General features: G+C 47.2%; 1 protein-coding gene across 1 annotated transcript in view; it reads left to right on the plus strand.

Moving 5' to 3' along the window:
* Positions 1-21,202, plus strand: part of HSPA12A (heat shock protein family A (Hsp70) member 12A) — an 84,130-nt gene that overhangs the window by 46,166 nt on the left and 16,762 nt on the right. The window contains exons 4-7 of the mRNA XM_040361505.1: positions 636-822; positions 4,276-4,380; positions 6,452-6,568; positions 16,461-16,611. Of these exons, the coding sequence (XP_040217439.1) occupies positions 636-822; positions 4,276-4,380; positions 6,452-6,568; positions 16,461-16,611 (560 nt within the window). The remainder of the gene's footprint in view (positions 1-635; positions 823-4,275; positions 4,381-6,451; positions 6,569-16,460; positions 16,612-21,202) is intronic.

Raw genomic sequence — 21,202 nt, forward strand, 5'->3', positions numbered from 1 at the left:
GATTAAAAGCTTTTCAATGGCCCCATTGTCTGGCCACACTTCCGACTAATCAATTTCCTCAGATTTATTATGTCCCTCTGGCCATTAAAGAAACAATTCATAATAAAATCTTCCACATCACCCAAACCTGCCTGCAAGGGGCACCAACTGCCCCAGTCCAAGGCAGTTTCCACAGTGGTGACCAAAGCTGCAGGTTGGCTGATGGATGATAGAGGTGAGAGGTGACAGGTGCTCTTTTCTTGTGACCCCGACATGGAAAACACAAGACGATTAAAGCAAAACGCCAACAAAAACACATAAAAAAGGGCCAAAAATTATGTCAATGAAATAGCAAATTTTGTTTTTTATGTCTTAGCTTTTATTCATCAGAAAAACCTTCAGTTTAGGATTTTATCCTAAGCTAAGAAATGTGACAAGTCACATGTGTGAAAATATAGACCCTTATCCTTGTGTAGAGCTTTGTGAATTTAGTCCGTATTAAATATTCCTGACCTGAGCAACAAAACCTTCTGTAAATCTATATTAATATTTTGCTTAAAAAAATGTCATCAATGTGCAGAGAAATGAGCTCCATCACTTAGGAAATTGACCATATGGTGTCATAGACTGATGGGAAATTCTTACCTTGTCTGCAGGCGGTGGGAGGGCGGAGACCCCGGAGTATCCAATCAGAAGACCCCAACCACAATACTTCTTATGCCGGACAGAAAGTTTCATAGCTTTGGGTTTGCCGCCAGAGATTTCTACCATGACCTGGACCCCAGCGAGTCCAAACACTGGCTGTACTTCGAGAAGTTCAAGATGAAACTGCACAGCAGTACCGTGAGTGTTCCATGACATGGACGGGGGGCACCTCTACATCTGTTCTACTTTATACCCATCTACTTCATCCATCCCCATATACTTCTACTCTTCACCCATCCCCCCATATACTTCTACTCTTCATCCATCCCCCCCTATACCTCTACTCTTCATCCATCCCCCATATACCTCTACTCTTCATCCATCCCCATATACCTCTACTCTTCATCCATCCCCCATATACCTCTACTCTTCATCCATCCCCCCATATACCTCTACTATTCATCCATCCCCCATATACTTCTACTCTTCATCCATCCCCATATACTTCTACTCTTCATCCATCCCCCCTATACCTCTACTCTTCATCCATCCCCCATATACTTCTACTCTTCATCCATCCCCCATATACTTCTACTCTTCATCCATCCCCCATAAACCTCTACTCTTCATCCATCCCCCATAAACCTCTACTCTTCATCCATCCCCCCATATACCTCTACTCTTCATCCATCCCCCCATATAACTCTACTCTTCATCCATCCCCCATATACCTCTACTCTTCATCCATCCCCCATATACCTCTACTCTTCACCCATCCCCCCCATATACCTCTACTCTTCACCCATCCCCCATATACCTCTACTCTTCATCCATCCCCCATATACCTCTACTCTTCATCCATCCCCCCATATACCTCTACTCTTCATCCATCCCCCATATACCTCTACTCTTCATCCATCCCCCATATACCTCTACTCTTCATCCATCCCCCATATACCTCTACTCTTCATCCATCCCCCATATACCTCTACTCTTCATCCATCCCCCCATATACCTCTACTCTTCATCCATCCCCCATATACCTCTACTCTTCATCCATCCCCATATACTTCTACTCTTCATCCATCCCCATATACTTCTACTCTTCATCCATCCCCCATATACTTCTACTCTTCATCCATCCCCTTATACTTCTACTCTTCATCCATCCCCCCATATACCTCTACTCTTCATTCATCCCCCATATACCTCTACTCTTCATCCATCCCCCCATATACCTCTACTCTTCATCCATCCCCCCATATACCTCTACTCTTCACCCATCCCCCCTATATACCTCTACTCTTCATCCATCCCCCATATACCTCTACTCTTCATCCATCCCCCATATACCTCTACTCTTCATCCATCCCTCCATATACCTCTACTCTTCATCCATCCCCCCATATACCTCTACTCTTCATCCATCCCCTTATACTTCTACTCTTCATCCATCCCCCCATATACCTCTACTCTTCATTCATCCCCCATATACCTCTACTCTTCATCCATCCCCCCATATACCTCTACTCTTCATCCATCCCCCATATACCTCTACTGTTCATCCATCCCCCCATATACCTCTACTCTTCACCCATCCCCCCATATACCTCTAATCTTCATCCATCCCCCATATACCTCTACTCTTCATCCATCCCCCATATACCTCTACTCTTCATCCATCCCCCATATACCTCTACTCTTCATCCATCCCCATATACTTCTACTCTTCATCCATCCCCCCCATATACCTCTACTCTTCATCCATCCCCCCATATACCTCTACTCTTCATCCATCCCCCCATATACCTCTACTCTTCATCCATCTCCCCATATACCTCTACCCTTCACCCATCCCCCATATACCTCTACTCTTCATCCATCCCCCCATATACCTCTACTCTTCATCCATCCCCATATACCTCTACTCTTCATCCATCCCCCATATACCTCTACTCTTCATCCATCCCTCCATATACCTCTACTCTTCATCCATCCCCCATATACCTCTACTCTTCATCCATCCCCCCATATACCTCTACACTTCACCCATCCCCCATATACCTCTACTCTTCTTTCATCCCCCCATATACCTCTACTCTTCATCCATCCCCATATACCTCTACTCTTCATCCATCCCCCCATATACCTCTACTCTTCATCCATCCCCCATATACCTCTACTCTTCATCCATCCCCCATATACCTCTACTCTTCATCCATCCCCCATATACCTCTACTCTTCATCCATCCCCCATATACCTCTACTCTTTATCCATCTCCTTGTATTCCTCTACTCTTCATCCATCTGCCATATAACTCTACTGTTTGTCCACCCCCATATATCTCTCTTCTTCATCCACCTATAAATAACACTACTGTTCATCCATTCCCATATACCTCTATTCTTCATCCAACCCCATATAACTCTCCTCTTCATCTATCCCTTAAATATCTCTACTCTTCATCTGTTCCCCATATACCTCTCCTCTTCTTATATCCTCATATACTTCTCCTCTTCATCTATGCCTCTCCTATTTATCTATCCTCCATATAACTATACTCTTTATCCATCCCCATATACCTATCCTCTTCATCCACTTCCATATACCTCTCTTTTTCTTCCATCTCCCATATACCTCTACTCTTCATCCATCTCCCTGTATTCCTCTCCTCTTCATCCATCCCCATTTACCTCTCCTCTTTATCCACGCCCATATACCTTTACCCTTCATCCATCCCTATATACATCTTCTCTTCACCCATCTCCATATACCTCTACTCTTCATCCATTCCCCATATGCCTCTACTCTTCATCCATCCCCCCATATACCTCTACTCTTCATCCATCCCCCCATTTACCTCTACTCTTCATCCATCCCCCCATATACCTCTACTCTTCATCCATCCCCCCATATACCTCTACTCTTCATCCATCCCCCCATATACCTCTACTCTTCACCCAGTCCCCATTTACCTCTACTCTTCATCCATCCCCCCATATACCTCTACTCTTCATCCATCCCCCCATATACCTCTACTCTTCATCCATCCCCCATATACCTCTACTCTTCATCCATCCCCCCATATACCTCTACTCTTCACCCAGTCCCCATTTACCTCTACTCTTCATCTATCTCCCCATATACCTCTACTCTTCATCCATCCCCCATATACCTCTACTCTTCATCCATCTCCATATACCTCTACTCTTTATCCATCCCCCCCATATAACTCTACACTTTATCCATCCCCATATACCTCTACACTTTATCCATCCCCAAATAACTATACTGTGCATCCATCTAATTATACCTCTACTCTGTATCCATTCACCATATACCTGTTCTTTTCATCCATCCCCCATATACTTCTACTCTTCATAAATACTTCAATACCACTCCTATTTACCCCCCCAAGTATTTCTAATCCTCTCCCATATACCCCTAATCTTCATCCATCACATCTACTGTATCCCCCTGAGGGAATTACTCCTTTCCAATCCCCGCCCACTGCGCATAAAAAAAAACATTGTGGCAGTTTAGATGTACAAAGTCTTATTGTAATATGAATTATGAAGAAGAAATATAATTTCAGATATATTAATCTGACTCTGCACACATCATATAACAGCTTTTTTCCCCCCACACAGGATCTCACTATGGAAACCGATCTGATTGCCGCCAACGGCAAGAAAGTGAAAGCTCTGGAGATCTTCGCCTACGCGCTGCAGTACTTCAAGGAGCAGGCACTGAAGGTGAGAGGCGACCCCCTCCATATTGACATTACTCCAGGTAATAGGGGGGGGAGGGGGTACCCCCATTTCCTGGCTACCCTATACTTTCAGTGCAGTTGCTCCAGAGCTTAGTAAATGAGGGGAAGTTCTGCTGACTTCCATCATCCAATCATGTGCAAGTAAACAAGGCCCGGATTCACGTAGCTCCGCGCATTTTTACAGCGGCGTAGCGTATCGTATTTACGCTACACCGCCGTAAGTCAGAGAGGCAAGTGCTGTATTCACAAAGCACTTGCCTCCTAAGTTACAGCGGCGTAGCGTAAATGGGGCCGGCGTAAGCGCGCCTAAGTCAAATGAGGATGAGGGGGCGTGTTTTATGTAAATGTTTGGTGACCCGACGTGATTGACTTTTTTTACGAACGGCGCATGTGCCGTCCGTGTACATATCCCAGTGTGCATTGCTCCAAATTACGCCGCAAGGACGTCATTGGTTTCGACGTGAACGTAAATTACGTCCAGCTCCATTCACGGACGACTTACGCAAACAACATAACATTTTCAAATTTCGACGCGGGAACGACGGCCATACTTAACATTGGCTACGCCACCTAGGGGGCAGCTTTATCTTTACGCAGCGTATCTCTTACGGAAACAGCGTATCTTTACTGCGACGGGCAAGCGTACGTTCGTGAATTGGCGTATCTAGTCATTTACATATTCTACGCCGAAATCAACAGAAGCGCCACCTAGCGGCCAGCCAAAAAATGACACCCTAAGATACGACGGCGCAGACCGTCGTATCTTAGCTAGGTTTAAGTGTATCTCAGTTTGAGCATACACTTAAGCTTACGGCACAGCTCTATTGGCAGTATGCGGCTGCTTAGCGTCAGGACCCGGCCGCCGAGAGGCCCCATATTGGCGTGTGCTTGGTGCCAACAGGTTAAACACTTTTCTGCAGAATAAAAATGCTCTGGACTGCATCTGGTGTGAACCGGCCCTCAAATTTCGGATTTCCCATCACTTTCTGTCTCGGTGACAATAGTGGACAAATAAAGAGGGTGAACATTTTTGTCTGGATATACACATTAAAGCTGAAGTTTAATCTGCTTATATTTTTCCCTCCCTGGTTCCTGTTTTCACCATCATCAACATGCTAATAATAATTTTTTAAATAAAATCTTTCCTTAAAGCGGAGTTCCGCCCAAAAATGAAACTTCCGTTTTGGTTATGGTGACCCCCTGACATGCCACATTTGGCATTTTTTTTTTTTTGGGGGGAGGAGCGGGGTACCCTGTTTTTACAGGCACCCAGCTCCCACACCCTCCCCTGGCGCTGCGGCACCGAAATGAAGTTCACCTTTCCCCCCTCCCTCCCTGCAATCTTCTGGGACATGTCACAGGTGGGCGCCCACAGTTAGAATTTCGGCGCCACAGAGAGGAGAGGAGCGGGGCTTCCTGCACCTGCATCACTGTCATGCTGAGCCTCTATGATTGAACTGAAGAACTGAAATCCAATGAATGAAAGGGGCAGGCAAGGGACAGTCAGGCTGGGGAGTAAAGTGCTAGATCAGGGGTCTCCAAACATTCTAAACAAAGGGCCGGTTTATTGTCCTTCAGACTCTTCGAGGGCCGGACTTTGGCCAGTGGGAGTGGAAATTTTCCTGGCATCATTGTTAGTAAACATCTGGTATTAGGGGGAAGAATAGTGCCCCATTGCTGGTATCATAGGGAGGAATAGTGCTCTATTAGTTGTGTCAGTGGGAGAAATGGTGCTCCATTGTCTGTGTCAGATGGCAAAATAGTGTCTCGTATCAGTGGAAGGGATAGTGCCCCAAGGGCTGGATAAAGGCAAGCAAAGGGCCGCATCCGGCCCTCGGGCCGCAGTTTGGAGACCACTGTGCTAGATGATGTTGGGTGTCCTCCAGCCAGGAAATAAGGTGGGCTTTGACTTGCTGCAGCTTCTAATACACACTGTCAGAAGCTATTTTTTTAGTAATGATTCATGATGACTCTATACATATGGGAAATAAATTAAACATTGGGTTGGGGTCCACACATCATTCCAGACCTCACCCTCTCCCCTCTTCCCATAGGAGCTGAGTGACCAGGCCGGGTGTGATATGGAGAACAGTGAAGTCCGATGGGTCATCACCGTCCCCGCCATCTGGAAGCAGCCGGCCAAGCAGTTTATGCGACAAGCGGCGTACAAGGTGAGTCCCGGATGACTGTGTAGCGGGGGGCGGGATAATCTCCTGTCTATGCTCCCACCACCAGGAGAGATGAATGCCACCATGTCACGTGTAATGTGCTGACACCCCATAATAACCAATCACATTTCATGAAAAATATAAAAGTTTTTTCTCTCTCAACCGCTATATTTTATATTCAGGAGCTGGAGTCCGGTGCTCTGGCTGGGGTGTTTAACTCCCAAGGTAGTAGATAAAAGCCAACAAGTGCTCTTGTGAAAAAAAAATCTTTATTGGCTACATGTATTAAAGCATGATACAAAAGATGCTAACGTGTTTCTGCTTTTGCAGAGGAGTGTGGCGTGATCTTCCTCCGTTCCCCACCCAGTAGTAGCCGGCAGAGCCGTTTGAAGGAATTTGGGGGCCCCAAGCAAAATGGACATGGAGGCCCCCACCAAGCCCCCCCCCACACGCACGCAAAGCCTCCCATGTTCTTTTTACTCCCTCATTATGTTCTTTTTACGCCCCCTACCGGGTCCATACCGTGTGGCAGGAGATTCAGTTTCCTGTTCCCGGCCGGACTGACAGAAAGTGAGCACTTCCTGTCAGTCCGGCCAGGAACAGGAAACTGCATTCCGGCCGGAGTCTGGACTGACAGGAGGAAGGATGAGGAGCTCGGCCACGCTACAGAGAAGGGGAAGTGACGACTCAAGGCAGCAGTACTGCAGGCTCTCTATAGAGCACTCAGGCGGCTGCAGCATATTGGGAGCGCGGCAGGGGCCCTTTTTGGGGCCCCAGGCCAGCTCGGGGGCCCCAAGCAATTGCTTGGTTTGCCTGCCTTGTAGCGACAGGCCTGGTAGCCGGGGCCTGGAGAGTAAGACTTGACAGGCTGTGAGGCGGGCGGCTGCGGCGATGGGCAAAGATTCGCTGATTGCCGCCACTAGTAAAAAAAAAATATGTCCCTGGATTTAATTTAAAAAATCTGGTCACCTTACCTAGTGGTAGATAAGGGAAGGGAGTGTAGGGGGAGGGGGTGAAGGGGAGGATAGGGGTGGGGATGCTGTTGACTATGGGTTGTCCAAGGATGATATGGTGTGGTTGGAGGATAAAAGGAATGGGAAAAAAGAAGGTACAGTTACCTTAAGTCCTGAGGTTTTGCCTTTGGCGAATACATTTAAGGTACTGTCTGATGATGATGATAATGATGATGAATGGGACTTGTTCAGTTCAGCATCCTCTATGGATGATGAGTGCCAGGGGGCAACTAAGCGCGCTGGTTCTCCAGGGAGAGGGAGTAGTCAGGCTAGGGAACAACTGCCTCAACTACCCTAATGGCAGTTCCCACCCATTTTATATAAAAGGCTCCATGCATGGTGATGTTCTTTAGTCTGGCTCTCCCGTAGGGATTATGTTGTGCGCAATTTGGTTTGCATCGTTTATTATGTTCTTATGTTTTTTTGTATAGTCATATTCAATTATTTTGTAAATATGTTTTATTTATTATGGTTTTATTGTATATAAGTTGTTGTTTGTAAGATTTTTTCAATAAACAAACTTAACCCCTCATAAGCGGCACAGCGGGTGTCCAGACCCAGGACCTCAGCACAGGGATGGTGGGAACCCCTCATAAAGGGCACAGAGTGTGTCTAGACCCAGGACCTCAGCACAGAGATGGTGGGAACCCCTCATAATGGGCACAGAGTGTGTCTAGACCCAGGAACTCAGCACATGGATGGTGGGAACCCCTCATAATGGGCACAGAGTGTGTCCAGACCCAGGAACTCAGCTCAGGGATTTCACCAGCAGAGCTTCTGAGAGACAGAAAAAAACATCGGCCCGGATTCACAAACAGCGGCGCATATTTATGCCGCCGTAGCGTATCTTCTTTACGCTACGCCGACGCAGCGCAGAGAGGCAAGCACTGGATTCACAAAGCCAGTGCTACCAAATCTGCGCTGGGTTTCCTAGGCGTAGGTGGAAGTGGGCGTGAGGCATGCAAATGAGGCGTGACCCCATGCAAATGATGGGCTGAGTCTCAGACAGATATACGTATAATGAACGGCGCATGCGCTGTCCCGTGGATGCATCCCAGTGCGCATGCTCAGAATCACGTCGGATCTACTCCCTAAGATACGACAGATTACTGCCTACGGCGTGAACGTAACCTACGCCCAGCCATATTCATGTCCAACGTAAACAACGTAAAATACGACGGCTTGAGTTCCCTGGTGCAGCCCTTTGCATGGATGCTGCTGAGTTACACCTCCTTTATGGGGCATAACTTTACGCCGGACGTACAACTTACGCAAACCGCGTATAGCATGCGCCGGGCACACGTACGTTCGTGAATCGGCGTATCTCCCTCATTTCCATATTTGAATAGAAAATCAATGGGAGCGCCAAATACCTCCAGCGTAAATATGCGCCCACTCTACCCCGGCGTAGGCAAGTTACGTCGGTCAGATGAAGCCTATTTTCAGGCGTATCTTAGTTTGTGGGTCGGCGCATAGATACGACGGCGCATATTTGCACTTACACGGCGTATCTTGAGATACGTCGGCGCAAGTGCTTTGTGAATCCGGGCCATCAGGTTTAACTTTTCAGCATCCAGCAAACGCTGGAATATCGCTGTCAGTTGGAGGTGGAGTGAATAGGGTGGATCTTTATGTCTCTGCTTAGTCTGCTCACCACTATCTCAGCATTTTTGCAGTCACAAAGCATCTGCCAGCAACTTCTCTCATCTCCACCATCCTGCTTACCTATCTGACCACCATAAATAAAGTGACCACAAATATGCTGATCTCAGTGATATGATCAAATTCTGCTATTTTATTGGTTGATAATGGAGCTGCATCCTGTCCTTATTATGCGGCTCTCCCTTTGCCAGGAAATCTCTTCGAGGTGCTCAGCCACCATCCGATACATTAACCCTGGTCTCAGGTGGAGGATATAAATGGATTAGCAGAGATTTATCATCCACTGGCCGCAGAGTCTGCGAGAGACTCGTCTGTAATCTAATGTACAGACCACTATTAACAGGCCATGGTTACTGGGGAAGCTGGCAGATAGTTTGCGGCCCCTGGGGGCCCCTTCGGCCATCACACAGCTGCAAAGGAAGTTTCAAGGAGAGATATGATGGAGGAGGATGTACAGTGATATAATGTATATCACAGGAGGGACAAACATGGAAAATGCGGCAGTCAGATTCATACTATGTAGCCCCCTTCTCCTAAACAGGGGTATTGGGGGGCGATTTCCTAAAACTGGAGAGTGCAGAATCTGTTGCAGCTCTGCATAGAAACCAATCAGGTTTCAGGTTTTTTTTTGTCAAAACTTGATTGAACAAGCTGAACTTAGAAGTTGATTGGTTACCAGCTCAGTCTGATTGGCCCAGATTCTCGTAGAATCACGTAAAACTGTGCGGGCGTAACGTATCTCATTTACGTTACGCCGCTGCAAGTTTTACAGGCAAGTGCTTTATTCACAAAGCACTTGCATGTAAAGTTGCGGCGGCGTAGCGTAAATCACCCAGGGCAAGCCCACCTCTTTCAAATTAGGCGGGTAGGGGGCGTGTAGTATTTAAATTAAGTGCGTTCCCGCGCCGAACGTACTGCGCATGCGCCGTCCGTAAAATATCCCAGGGTGCATTGCTCCAAATGACGTCGCAAGGACGTCATTGGTTTCGACGTGAACGTACTGTAAATGGCGTCCAGCCCCATTCATGGACGACTTACGCAAACAACGTACATTTTTTAATTTCGACGCGGGAACGGCGGCCATACTTAACATTGGTTGCCCCTCATATAGCAGGGGCAACTTTACGCCGGGCAAACCTAACGTAAACGTCGTAACTTCACTGCGTCGACCGCGCGCACGTTCGGGAATTTACGTATCTAGCTAATTTGCATACTCGACGGGGAAAACGACGGAGGCGACACCTAGCAGACAAAAAAAAAATTGCATTTAAGATCCGACGGCGTAAGAGCCTTACGCCTGTCGGATCTAATGGATATCTATGCGTAACTGATTCTAAGAATCAGTCGCATAGATACGACGGCCCAGATTAGGATTTACGACGGCGCACATGGCGTTGCGACGTCGTAAGCCCTTTGAGAATCTGGGCCATTGTATACTTTTTCACCTGTTTTTTCCCTAAGCTTAAATTTGCTTGTGATTTCTCACTGTTGCCAGTAGATGTCACTGGTATCACTGGTCATAATATGAGAATTCACAAACAAATCTAAGTTATGAATATTTATATTGCTTTAGCCAATCCAGTAGGAGGTTTATGTCACTGGTGCATTCTGGGGGAGGATATAAATGTAGCACTACCCCTGGAGGACCTTCTGGTTATTTTTGGGTGGCACGTTACCTCTATATTCTCGCTGTCCAGGGTAAAAGGAGAAGAATTTCAATGTCCACACAATGCACTTCTTTTTCTTGGATTTATTTTGCAGAACTTTATAAAAGAAGGATGAAGGGTGGAAGGGTAGGTAGGTTCAGGTGCATAATCACAGATAGGAAACACTCCTGTTTCCAGCAAACAGTTCTCCCCGCCACTCTAGCCAGAGTGGGTATTGCTCACCTGGATAGGTCCCTCTCACTGGCCTAACAGCTGGAATGGCGCACAAAGTAAAGTACAGTCTCTACCACAGACCTTCCTTTATGAGGAGACACTTTGGTCCGGAATGCTCTGCCACAGGATTCAGCACCCGGATCTCTCTAGCTTAGCTTTAGTAGAACTTTTGGACCTGACAGGTGACACAGTCAAGCCTCTCAGTGCACGGTGCATCATTCGATGAAGTTTCCAGGCCTTCTCCCAAGATACCAGCCTCTTGCATGGTCCCCTAAATGATAGGTCCTCCCCTGGCTTCCTTCATCAAGTGGCTTCTTCCCGCAGGACGGACAGCACAGGATTACCTTTGCAAGGCAGGCCCCTGCCAAACTACTGGGCCCACAAACAAAGTCACATCCCCGGGCCAACGTGGTCCCGGAACCAGGACACGCACCTCAGGCCAGGCGGGCCACGAGGCGTGTGGGACGACAGACCCTGCACTAATGGCGTCTGTCCCTTAAGTAACCCTCCCAGTCATGCACAGCGAGCAACCACTCCCACTGATTCGCCGCCGAGGGGAATACCCAATACACCTTGACCTTGCTGCTGACACCCTTGTCCTGGGGGGATAAATTTAAAGCTGCTCCTGTTCAACAGGAGCAGGGCGCTACATAAATATTCGGGACAGGCCATGTGCTCTTTCTTCCTCTGAGCTGAGGCCTAGGGAGGTGCTGCTGGTCGGAACTCATCCTTGGGGTGAAATGCTAGCCCACCCCCTACCTCTGGAGGTGCTATCCTGCCATTGGGGTGTCAGAAGGGTGCTGCATTACATACTGTAGATACCAACTTTCCCAGATTTTTTAGGACAGTTCACCAAATTAGTCCTGGTAATGCTATGTCCCTCCCCCCCCTCCGGTGTCACATTTGGCACCTTTCAGGGGGGAGGGGGTGCAGATAACTGTGTAATACAGGTATTTTGCTCCTGATTCTGGGCATAGATACCCGAGCAACCCGTGCGTATCTGCGCCACTTCCTTCGTCCTCCCAGCTGTCTTCTGGGAGACACACAGGTCCCAGAAGACAGCAGGGACCAGTGGGATCACGCAGCGTGACTCGCGCATGCGCAGTAGGGAACCAGGAAGTGAAGCCGCAAGGCTTCACTTCCTGATTCCCTTACCGAAGATGGCGGCGGCAGCACCCGAGAGCCGAGCGATACCGCGGGCACCCTACACAGGTAAGTGTCCTTATTTTAAAAGTCAGCAGCTGCAGTATTTGTAGCTGCTGACTTAAAAAAAAAAAAAAACGGCGGAACTCCGCTTTAAGTTGAAATGGTCAAAGTATGCCCACACCATGGGCTATAAACTGCTTTAGCAGTATAGGTTGCAGGTCCCAGGGCGCCTGCCTCTTGTGCCTGTCCCTCAGGCCAGCCCCGGTGGCAGGATGAGCATGCAGGAGCAAAGCTGAGCGCAGACCTCACCGCTGCAGTCACCAGGAGATATAAGATACCGCTGTGTGACCCAAGCCTCCACCTGTATCCCAAGTATCACTACTTGACGGAATCATCCCTCCAGACATAATGTTACATAGTACAAGTCTGCTTACTTATATAACAAGTCATCACAATGATCAGAATCAATTTTTACATTTTTTTTATTTTCCTCCCTTGGTGAAGAGCTTAATGGAAGCCTCTGAGAATCCCCTGAGTGGCCCCAGCGTCCATTTCTCATTAGGCGCTGGAAGAGGCTTTTATTATCCGGATTTATGCCGCGTCTCCCTTTCAAAGCCTCATCCGCATCAAACAAGCCTCACATTGACAGACCCCTCCAGACAGGAGCCAAACGGGGACTAATGGCTTGTGAGAGCGCCGCAGACAATGAGCGCACTCTCTGCGCTGGAAGCTTCCCCCGGATGTAATGCGCTCCGAGCGTGTCATGAACACAATGTGACACTTAATTCCCCAGATGTAAACAAGACCAGCGCCGTTTCCACCGTCTCTGACAATGACCCTCGAAAACCTCTTACGCCAGACGCCAATTACAGGCTCAAGATTACTGCGTGTTTTTACTTTATCCTGAAAATTGTAGAAAGGAGAGTGAAGAGGTAAATTGCTTAACTGCTAAAAGATATCAATAATAATATGGAGAAGAGTGTAAAGAGCTCCACAATGGGAGTTCACAGAGCCAGACATGGACTGCGGGGTCTGCGATTCAGGGAGCGATCTCGGCACGATACCGCGAACGATTCACGTGTACTCAGCTGATGACATCTAAAGGTTCCTTCATACTATGTGTGGTGACCGGTGTTCTGACGAGAAATGCCCCGTCGAATAATGCCCGCCCGGTACTGCGCTTGCGCAGTACGGAGCTACCGAAGGGCTCCGAACATCCAAATTTACGATCAGCTGTAGACGGCGCCTGCGCACAATAGCCGACATTGTGCCACACGCTCCCGATGCTCGTGCAAGTCTGCAAGGGGCATATTTTGTAATGATTGGCAGTGCTGTTTAGATGGGGGCGGAATTTTAGACGAAACTCAAACGCACCTCCTAAACAAATATTAGCTAACACAAGCAATAGCACTCCCCATCATTACAAAATACGCCCCCTTCTGTAGACATCCGCCCCTCACACGCGCCCATCATGAAGAAATCGGCACCTTGCAGACTTGCACGAGCATTGGGAGCGTGTGGCACAATGTCGGCTATTGTGCACAAGCGCCGTCAACAGCTGATCGTAAATTCCGATGTTCGGCGGCTCCGTACTGCGCAAACGCTGCACATGCGCAGTACCGGTCGAGAGGCGGTCAGGAGGCATTGTATTGCCTCCACACCACATTCTTTAACTCCTTGAACTCCACACTGCACACAGTTGTAGGGCACTTGTTGCCATCCAGTTAAATGGGTCACAGTCAGTGCGTGCTACACACTGACACCCAAAATTAGAATATTTTTTTTTTTCAAAATAGTCAGTCTTTTTTTTTATAGACCCACAAACATAAATAAAAAAACGCAGAGGTGATCAAATATCACCAAAAGAAAGCTCTACTTGTAGGAAAAAATATAGACATACATTTTGTATTTGGGTACCGCATCGCACGACCGCACAATTGTCAGTTAAAGCGGGGGTTCATCTGAAAAACTAATTTTTAACATTAGATTGAGGCTAATTGTGGGAAGCACAATCGGGTGTTTTTTTTTAAATCAATGCAGTACTTACCGTTTTAGAGATAGATGTTCTCCGCCGCTTACGGGTATGGTCTGCGGGACTGGGCGTTCCTATTTGATTGACAGCCTTCCGACTGTCGCATACAGCGCGTCACGAGTTGCCGAAAGTAGCCGAACGTCGGTGCGCAGGCGCCATATAGAGCCACACAGACGTTCGGCTTCTTTCGTCAACTCGTGACGCGCTGTATGCGACAGTCGGAAGGCTGTCAATCAAATAGGAACGCCCAGTCCCGAAGACCATACCCGGAAGCGGCGGAGAACATCGATCTCTAAAACGGTAAGTACTGCATTGATTTAAAAAAAAACACCCGATTGTGCTTTCCACAATTAGCCTCAATCTAATGTTAAAAAATGTTTTTCGGGTGAACCGCCGCTTTAAAGTAAAGTAACGCAGTGCCGTATCGCAAAAAATGGCCTGGTCATGAAGGGGGCAAATCTTGCAGAGCTAAAGTGGGTAATTGAGAGAAGTGCACATTATAGTCTGGTTAAAAAAAGACACAAGCCCATCTCGTTCAATCAATGGAGGGATATTCTTTGTTCATATTTCATGTCTGAGGTTTACAATCACTTGCTAACCGATGCATTACTGTTCAAACCGCACACATTTGCATATGCACCCCCCCCCACACACACACACACACACTTTATAGAGATCTCCCCCCACCTCCTGCACAGTGACCTCTAATGTCTTGTGATATTGGGCCAGATTCAGATAGGAGATACGACGGCGTATCTCCTGATACGCTGTCGTATCTCTAAGGCCGACCGGTCGTATCTATGCGACTGATTCATAGAATCAGGTTACGCATAGATATCCCTAAGATCCGACAGGTGTAAGGGACTTACACCGTCGGATCTTAGGCTGTAATTCCAGGCCGGCCGATAGGTGGCGCTTCCGTGTCTTTTACGCGTCGAATATGCAAATGAGCATTTACGCCGATTCAGAAACGAGCGACCGCCCGGCGCTTTTTTTTTATGTCGTTTGCGTTCGGCTTTTTCCGGCGGAAAGTTACCCCTGCTATAGCAGGGGTAAGTGCGGCGTATCCTATGTTAAATATGGTCGTCGTTCCCGCGCCGAGTTTTGATTTTTTTTCGTCGTTTGCGTAAGTCATTCACGAATACGCCCGGACGTAATTTACGTTAACGTCGAAACCAATGACGTCCTTGCGACGTCATTTGGAGCAATGAATGCTGGGAAAATTTGCGGACGGCGCATGCGCTGTTGGATCGGCGCGGGGACGCGCCTGATTTAAATAGTCCACTCCCCCTAGCCGCGGAATTTGAATTCCGCCGGGGGATTTACGATACGCCGCCGCAAGTTTTGAGGTAAGTGCTTTCTGAATTAAGCACTCGCCTCAAAAACTTGAAGCGGCGGATCGTAAATCAGGTTACGTAGATCTAAAGATCCGCAAACCTATCTAAATCCGGCCCATTGTCTCTGCACTGCTTACTGATTTATTTCAGAGATTTTTCAGCAATGATGTGGTCTGTCTATACTCAGAGGAGCACATAGGTCATTGCTGACCTCTGCTGAAAATGCTTTCCTTCTGGCTATAGTCGCTGATTTAATGGCTTCAATATATTTTTAAGTCGCTGAACCAGAACAAGCATGTTGACCACTCTGACAATCAGATTTCACTTGCAGCATGCAACCTTATACAGGTTTGGTTAAATAGTCCACTCCCCCTAGCCGCGGAATTTGAATTCCGCCGGGGGATTTACGATACGCCGCCGCAAGTTTTGAGGTAAGTGCTTTCTGAATTAAGCACTCGCCTCAAAAACTTGCGGCGGCGGATCGTAAATCAGGTTACGTAGATCTAAAGATCCGCAAACCTATCTAAATCCGGCCCATTGTCTCTGCACTGCTTACTGATTTATTTCAGAGATTTTTCAGCAATGATGTGGTCTGTCTATACTCAGAGGAGCACATAGGTCATTGCTGACCTCTGCTGAAAATGCTTTCCTTCTGGCTATAGTCGCTGATTTAATGGCTTCAATATATTTTTAAGTCGCTGAACCAGAACAAGCATGTTGACCACTCTGACAATCAGATTTCACTTGCAGCATGCAACCTTATACAGGTTTGGTTATGTGATGTCATAATGTCCTGCTCTAATTACTGCCCTTTTCCATTGACAGGCCGGGCTGGCGTATCCTGATAACCCTGAGCAGCTCATCATTGCATTGGAACCCGAAGGAGCGTCCATCTACTGCCGAAAACTGCGCCTTCATCAGATGATCGACCTCAGCAATAAGGCCGCCATTAACGGGGTCAGCCCTACTGATCCAGGTCTGTACAGCACCACAATAACTCTTAAGCTAGGGTGACCAGACATCCCCGGTTTCTGGGGACAGTCCCCCGGATTGAGCACACTGTCCCCAGATCAAGTCTGTCGCCGGCTTTGTCCCGGGATTGGATTTGAACAGGGGCTGGGGCAATTTCAAAAACAGAAAAAACAATAAAAAAAATAATTGTGAATGAATTACAACCCCCCCCCCCACTCCTCCGCACCTACTATTATAGGGGGGTGTATTTTTCCCATTATCTGTTCCCGTTTCTGATGATCATGTGCTGGTCGGAGCGGAGGCACTATTTTTTCAGTTTCGGGGTGCATGTTCTTCTGCTTTGGATCAAGTCCCGGCCATCCGCCTACCTATCTCCTAAGTATCTCCTTGCCTTCCCTAACTACCACCTCAGTGCCATCCCCCCCAGCTTGAATCTTCTCTCACCCCATATGCCCCAGCACAAACCCCCCCCCCCCCCAAAGAAAAAAAAATGTTGAGTACAAATGATCTTTCCCCATTCCAAATCCCCCCCCTTCCAGCACAGAATATCCTCCCCCATCCTGGCACAAATCCCCCCAATCATCCCCACTAACACAAATCCCCCCCCAAAAAAATCAATCTCTGCCATATTACTTGTATAGCATAAATCATCTTCCCCCTCCCAACACATCCCCCCCCCCCAATTCACCACTCCTAGCACACCTCCCTACATTTCCCCTCCCAGAACAGTTTTTACCCCCTTCCACCCCCCCCCCAAATTCCCCTTCTCAACACAAATACCCGCCCCCCAAAATCACCTTGTGTTGCCCCCCCACCTCACATGATACCACAGTGTCCAGGGCAGCAGCCCCTCCTGCCACCGCTTGTCCCTGCCCTGTACCACCTATACGCCTTTCACTGAACCCAGGATCATCTTCCATTCTGCCTCCTTTTCCCTCATTTTGGGGTTTACATAAAATTCCAGCTTCTAATGCTACTGCTGATTGAAAATATATCGCTAGAAATTAGCCGGTAACCTCCTTATTTTTACAAGGGGGCTTCCAGATTCTGATAAATCCCCCACCCACTGACCCCCAAAACCTCCAGGTCAGGGTTGCAGGGAAGATGCCACTAAAGGGTCTGGTAAGGAATTTGGGGGGACGTTTTTTTTTTTCCTCGTTGACATTCATACTAGACCTTCATCAGGGTTAATGGTCTGGTGTGTTTTTAAGGGGACCCCAAAACATGTTTTTTTTTTTGGTGGACGGAGAAAACCAACATCGGCACAAACTGTTGGTGCTGTATAAAAATATTAAATGATAGTGAGCTGGCTCCAATTATTGTGCAGTCCCAGCTCTGGGTCCCATTAGTATGTGCAGAGCGCCATCTGCTGTTCGAATAGCAAATCTACTGTTTAGCAGTAAAACGGTACACAAGTAAAAATGCACTAAGTGGTATTTATACTATTAGCTAGATTCAGAAAGAGTTAAGCCAGCGTATCAGTAGATGCGCCGTCGTAACTCTGAATCTAAGCCGCATATCTTTAAGTGTATTCTCAAAATGAGATACACTTAAATCTAGCTAAGATACGACGGCCTGCGCCGTCGTATCTTAGCTGTCTATTTAGGCCGGCCGCTAGGAGCGTGAACGCTGATTTACGCCTAGAATGCGTAAATCAGCGAGATACGCCTATTCACGAACGTACGCTTGCCCGTCGCAGTAAAGATACGCCGTTTACGTAAGGCGTTTTCAGGCATAAAGTTATTCCACCAAAAAGCTGGCCTAGCCAATGTTAAGTATGGACGTCGGTCCCGCGTCGAATTTTAAAAAAAATTTAACGTCGTTTGCGCAAGTCGTCCGTGAATGGGGCTGGACGTAATTTACGTTCACGTCGAAACCAATAAGTCCTTGCGGCGTAATTTGGAGCATGCGCACTGGGATACGTCCACGGACGGCGCATGCGTTCGTTCGTTTAAAACGTCATTTACGTGGGGTCATGGTTTATTTACATAAAACACGCCCACCTCTTCACAATTTGAATTAGGCGCGCTTACGCCGGCCCATTTACGCTATGCCGCTGTAACTTAGGAGGCAAGTGCTTTGTGAATACCTTTTTATATGGGCAGGTAAAACGGCAAGATTACGGAGAGAAATTTTAACTTTGCCCAAGGAGAGGGGTGGAGTGGGCTTCCCGGACCCAATAGGTTACTATGACGCAGCACACATGTCAAGGGTGGTCGAATGGTGCATCCAGGAGAAGCACAAACCGTGGATACTCTTAGAACAAAAAATCACAAACATCCCCCTAGAAGGAATGGTGTGGATACAAGAAGTAGACATACCAGGTGAGGTTAAGAAACACCCAACAATAGGGCCCACCCTGCGCGTCATGAAAAAATTAATCAGGAAAATGAAACTCTCGCCTCACCCAAGCCCACTTACTCCGGTCTTGGGAAACCCGAAATTTCAAATAGGGATCCTAGATCCACACTTCAAGAGGTTAAAACGTTTAGGCTGGAGTAGAGTAATACACTTTGAGGGGGAGAGCCTAGGGGCAAGAAGAGAGGAAAGAGAAGAGGTTATTAAAAAAGAACTCTATTTACTTAGACAAAAAACGGCCACCAGAGCAATAAACCCAAAAAGGGGACCGCTAAGAGACCTTTCAGGATTTGAGGAAATGTGTCTGAAGGGAGATGAGACATGGTCTCTCTCTGAGGTATAGTCTCTGGGTAGAAATGGGAGCACCAAACGACTTACCATTTATACGAACTTGGGAAAGAGAGTTGGAAGTGTTTTTTCCCGAAAATCAGAGAACAAAAATTTTCAAATTTACGCATAAAGCATCACTGGCCACCAGATACCAAGAGGGGGGGTATAAAATCTTAACCAGATGGTATAAAACCCCTGTAGTACTAAACCGGATATTCCCGGAAGTTTCAGATAGGTGTTGGCGATGTGGCAAGGAGAAGGGTACTATGCTACATGTTTTCTGGACATGTGTAAAGTTAAGGGACTTTTGGAAAATGGTCATGGACACAGTTAGAGACATCACAGAGGTTGACTTGGGAAGTAACCCGGCCACTTATCTTTTATTAGATATACCATTGTCCACGGCAAGGTTCAAGAGGTCCCTGATAAGACATTTTCTGGTTGCAGCAAGGGCATGTATTCCAATCCTATGGAAAAGTACCAATATCCCAAATAAGCAACAATGGCTAGGTAGAATATCCGAAATCCAACAAATGGAGAAGCTTACCATGGGTATAAGAGAACAAGAGGAGAAGTATAGATTGACATGGTCACCGTACATAAGATACAGAGAGGGAGTTCTTTGAGGGAGGGGGGGGGGTGGGGGAGGAGGCGACAATCGGGAAAGATATGGTTCTTTTTTTTTTTTTTTTATGTTTGGGAGAAGGGAGGGAGGGGAGGAAAGGGGTTACTAGGCGATGAGTTGGATACTGGTAGATGAGTTATAAGTTTGGGTTATTGACAATGTGTGGTTGTTAATTTAAACAGTAATATACAGAATTTGGAAGTGGCCAAGAAGACTTGGCCACTGTGATGTAGCAACATATAGAAGCCATGTATGTTTGTAAATGTAACAACTTACTATGGATATTTTTGGAAAAAAAAGATGTAAAATAAAGAATTTTAAAAAAAAATACAGCACTTGCCTCTCTGACTTACAGCGGCGTAGCGTATATGCGATACGCTATGCCTGCACAAAGTTAAGCCAGTCTTTCTGAATCTGGCTATTTGTGCCTGTACCTGCAATCTGTCAATGAAAATGTCTCAGTGGTAGAAAAGAAATCATAGGTTTTAATTACATACTGTAATTAAGTCAGGAAATTAAATTGGAGATAATTTTATTGAGAGGTAACAGATTCCAGAAGGTGTCTTATTATTTATCAGATTTTGTTACTTATCTACATTGTGACCTTATTTTCCATACTTCTCTTTTGCATTTTCCAAATACAATCCTGAGCAGAGAGCTGCTGACTGTCATGTAAACGTCTCTCTGCTCTGCCCCCTCCTTGTTTACTGGACTGCTAAGCTGTGGAGGGGCGGAAGCGGCCAGCTCAGGCTCTCAGCGGCTTGCTACGAGGCTGAGCCGGGTGTTGGTCCAGAGACCTAGGTGGATCCGACTCTATGGTCATGATGACACAGAGCCCAGACCAACTCTGTAAAATCAGCAGAGAACGGACTTCAGCCCGCTCTCTACTGAAAATGGGCAAACAAGCTTTAGTTGTACTTCTCCTTTAAGTGACAGTTAAAACTAAACTCCAGCCATCCTTTCAAACTTACACAGTTGTAAAGGCTCCTCTCCTGGGCTGAAATTGCTTACTCTTGTTTCACTGCACACTTTGAGGGTCTCACAATGTGCATTAGAAGCTGCAGCAAGCCTGATGGAACCTGCCTCATTTCCTGGCTGGAGGACGCCCAGCATAACCTTCTCTGGCCTGCCCTTTTCATTCAATGGATTTCAAGTGGTTGAAAAGGCAGTCTATGCATGAAGGTAAAATTCCTTCAGTGTGCAGCTCCCTCCTCAGCCCCCCCCCCCCGCCTAATACTTACCTAAGCCCGATCTTGAAACAGCGATGTGCACGAGACACAAG

This window comes from Rana temporaria, chromosome 8, assembly GCF_905171775.1.
Source record: "Rana temporaria chromosome 8, aRanTem1.1, whole genome shotgun sequence".
Taxonomy (NCBI): domain Eukaryota; kingdom Metazoa; phylum Chordata; class Amphibia; order Anura; family Ranidae; genus Rana; species Rana temporaria.